This window comes from Hibiscus syriacus, unplaced genomic scaffold (assembly GCF_006381635.1).
Source record: "Hibiscus syriacus cultivar Baekdansim isolate YM2019G1 unplaced genomic scaffold, ASM638163v2 tig00112738_pilon, whole genome shotgun sequence".
Lineage (NCBI taxonomy): Eukaryota > Viridiplantae > Streptophyta > Magnoliopsida > Malvales > Malvaceae > Hibiscus > Hibiscus syriacus.
This window is the reverse complement of record NW_024063392.1, coordinates 617,985-620,810: the sequence shown is the minus strand read 5'-3', so window position 1 is coordinate 620,810 and position 2,826 is coordinate 617,985. Positions and strand designations below refer to the sequence as shown.

The 2,826-nt window shown below is 35.0% G+C and overlaps 1 protein-coding gene across 1 annotated transcript; it reads right to left on the bottom strand.

The window, feature by feature from the left end:
* Positions 1–351: 351 nt before the first annotated feature.
* Positions 352–2,416, bottom strand: LOC120182849 (GDSL esterase/lipase At5g33370-like). Its single transcript, XM_039187701.1, has 5 exons — positions 2,131–2,416; positions 1,907–2,034; positions 1,478–1,720; positions 998–1,250; positions 352–679 (listed from the first exon to the last, which is right to left on the bottom strand). Exons 1-5 carry the CDS (start codon positions 2,375–2,377, stop codon positions 441–443), a joined length of 1,110 nt encoding a protein of 369 aa, XP_039043632.1. The 5' UTR covers positions 2,378–2,416; the 3' UTR covers positions 352–440.
* Between the last annotated feature and the right edge of the window lie 410 nt (positions 2,417–2,826).

Genomic DNA, 2,826 nt, shown 5'->3' with positions numbered 1-2,826 from the left:
CATCATAAATCTGATTTGAACTAAAAATTAATTTCATTCAACTTGAACTCATTTTTTTAATAAAAGGAATTGATTATAATATTTAAATCTGGATTAATTGATGTCTATATTCATTAATCCTACTTTGCATTGAAGTAACGCAACATAGCACGTTTTTTCTCGAAAAAAAATCAACAAAGTTTTGAAATTTGGAAAGATAGTGGAAAGCAAATAATTTTGTTATAGATAAGTTTGAAACATGAATGGATTAAAAATTATAATCTCAATTAGGAACATATATATAAGATTTTATGTTAAAGGATAAACTTTTAATATTTCAGAAAATAATAAATTTATAAAATTCTAAGAGTACAAATAAAAATTACTAAAATATATGATAATTTAAAACTTTTATAAAGACGACCGACTATTATCATCCTCGTATCAAAGTGTTGTTAAAGTCAAGTATTGGTGTTGGTGTGGAGAGCCAAGAGGGTGGAGAGATTCATGGGAGACATGTAATTGGTGGAACCACGCAAGATCATGTCCACGATAATGCCATTAGCCCTTTCGGAAGGATGGAATGGATCCCAAAACACGTACTCGTCTCGGTTGGGACATAAATTTGATATTATAGTACATAACCCCAAACCGTTATAAGGTCCTTGTCCACAACACGCTATCTTCGATGTTGTAAATCCTACAGACATCACGTTTAAAATATCTGTTACGTTTAATCATATATGTAATGATGGTACGTGGGGGTAGGTTGCCATTAATAAGAATTGGGTAAAATATTTAATGAAGTCAACAACAAGTCACACTGCCTTTTATTGTTCATCTTCCCATTTCATCATTTCTACCCAATCTCTTATCCAATCAATGACCCATTTATTACTCTTAAATATTTATGTCCCTTTTTCGTGCGACTGCCTAAATGTACTAATTTTTCTATAAACATTATTATTTATATCATTAAACTCAATCAAAATATTGAATTATGGATTTGTGTACTAACCATAGGCTCCAGGGTTGCTAATGAAATCATTGGTTTGTTGCTGAGTATTAGCAGAAATGAAGATATTTGCACCATAGTCGCTGTTGAGTCCATTTATCATCTCTACCAGTTGTGGGTTAAACAAGGAAGCCGCTTGCTGCAGCTCAGCGGCGCATTGACCATTCGGGCTCCTCATCGCTAACTCCGCCGGAACACACCCCAATGGTCCGGTCCCGGTTACTAGAACCCTTTGAGCTCCTAGATCATGTAATCTCTGCATTTGCAGTATAATCTCAAGTACTCTTTCTAAGTTGATATTTATTTCATTTTTTTTAACCTTCCACGTCTGATCTATCAACAGTTAAATTAGAACAGATATAACAGAAACTCGTTATGAGGTGAGATCCTCTTGACTAGATCAAATGATTTTTGAATATTTGATTTTTAACTATCTATTATCGTCCCTAGACGGAAACTTAAAACAAAGGAAAAGAAATTTACCATAAGAATTTTTCTGTACTCGGAGATGAGATATCTAACGTAATCCGGTAGCTGGAATTGTCGGGATCTTGCAGAGAAGGGAACCAAGAAATAGTTGTTGACGAAATCATTACCGCCGACAGTGATGAGAACAAGAGCATCGCTTACAATCCGCTGTGCCTCGTCGATTCCGACAAGGTCAGCCAACCGTCTCTGATACTCTTCGAAGTATTGTAATTGCCGGAACATTCTTATAATGTTGATCTGCCAATGTATCATTTCAAAAAAGTAGGCTAAACGGGGATCCGACAGTGTCACATTACCATGGAAACTATGAACGTTAAGGGAAGTTTCACTTCAAAATTTGAGCTCGGATTTTATGTAACGAAAAAAAAATTAACATTCGAATATCGATGTTTATAATTCGAGGTTTCAGTTTAGAGGACTTACAAATTGAATGCCGGTGTCATTGAGGATTCCAATGCCAGCTGAAGCAAAGTTGGCACCCACAAGCAGTTTTTCTCCGGTGAGTTGAGGACTCAAGTATGGCAATGTTGGCTCCGAACCAAGTGCATTACCTATGATATAAACATCGTCAATTCAATTAGCATGATGGAGCATTAACGTAAAAAACAGAATAGACATGGAAAAGAGTTAAAGAAAGAAAGAGCAACTGATGAAGTCAGGGATGTTTTTTCCGTTGGAGAAGCGGCCGGTGGGACGACGGCTAGGAGTGTCGATGCCGTAGGGAGGCGAATCGGCTCGAGCAGTGGTTGCTAAGTAATTGTTGTTGCCATTATCGACAAGAGAATCGCCAAATACGAAAAAGGCCCTGTGGGCAGCTTCAACTCGAGTCATGGTTGAAGTTAACATAAGAAGACCAAAAGCCACCAATGAAACCAGAACCACTGAGTTCGCCATGGAAGTTGAAGGAGATTTAATGCTCTATAACTTTTCTTTTTTAGAGACTGGTTTGGAATGTAAATCAAAGAATAGGCACTGCTTATATATAGGAAACTTCAATTGCAATGCCAAAGGACAAACAATAATTGCTATGCAAATACAAAAGCATTGCTGTACTTCAACTTGTTTATGGTTCGTGTCGGGACAAATTCGGCCTCATCATCATTTTATTTTCTTATGATTTATTTTATGTTTAGATTTTTTTATTAGTATGATATAAATACAAAGTAATATTTGTTTAAAATTAATTCTCAATTATTTAACATTAAACGTTTATTAATATTTATGGTGCTCAAATTTAATATCTCAAAAAATAACAATAATTCTTTCACCATCAGATATACTTGAAATTTTGAAATAGAAAACATTAATTTAATGTCACTTTCAGGAATGGACAAAAAAAATGC

Bases quoted from the DNA above. Each gene is read 5' to 3' on its own strand.
- LOC120182849 (XM_039187701.1), bottom strand. From the start codon at position 2,377: ATGGCGAACTCAGTGGTTCTGGTTTCATTGGTGGCTTTTGGTCTTCTT. The intron at 2,035-2,130 runs GTTGCTCTTTCT...TTTATATCATAG, and splicing joins AAACATCCCTGACTTCATCA to GTAATGCACTTGGTTCGGAG. The intron at 680-997 runs GTTAGTACACAA...TGATGTCTGTAG, and splicing joins TAGCAACCCTGGAGCCTATG to GATTTACAACATCGAAGATA.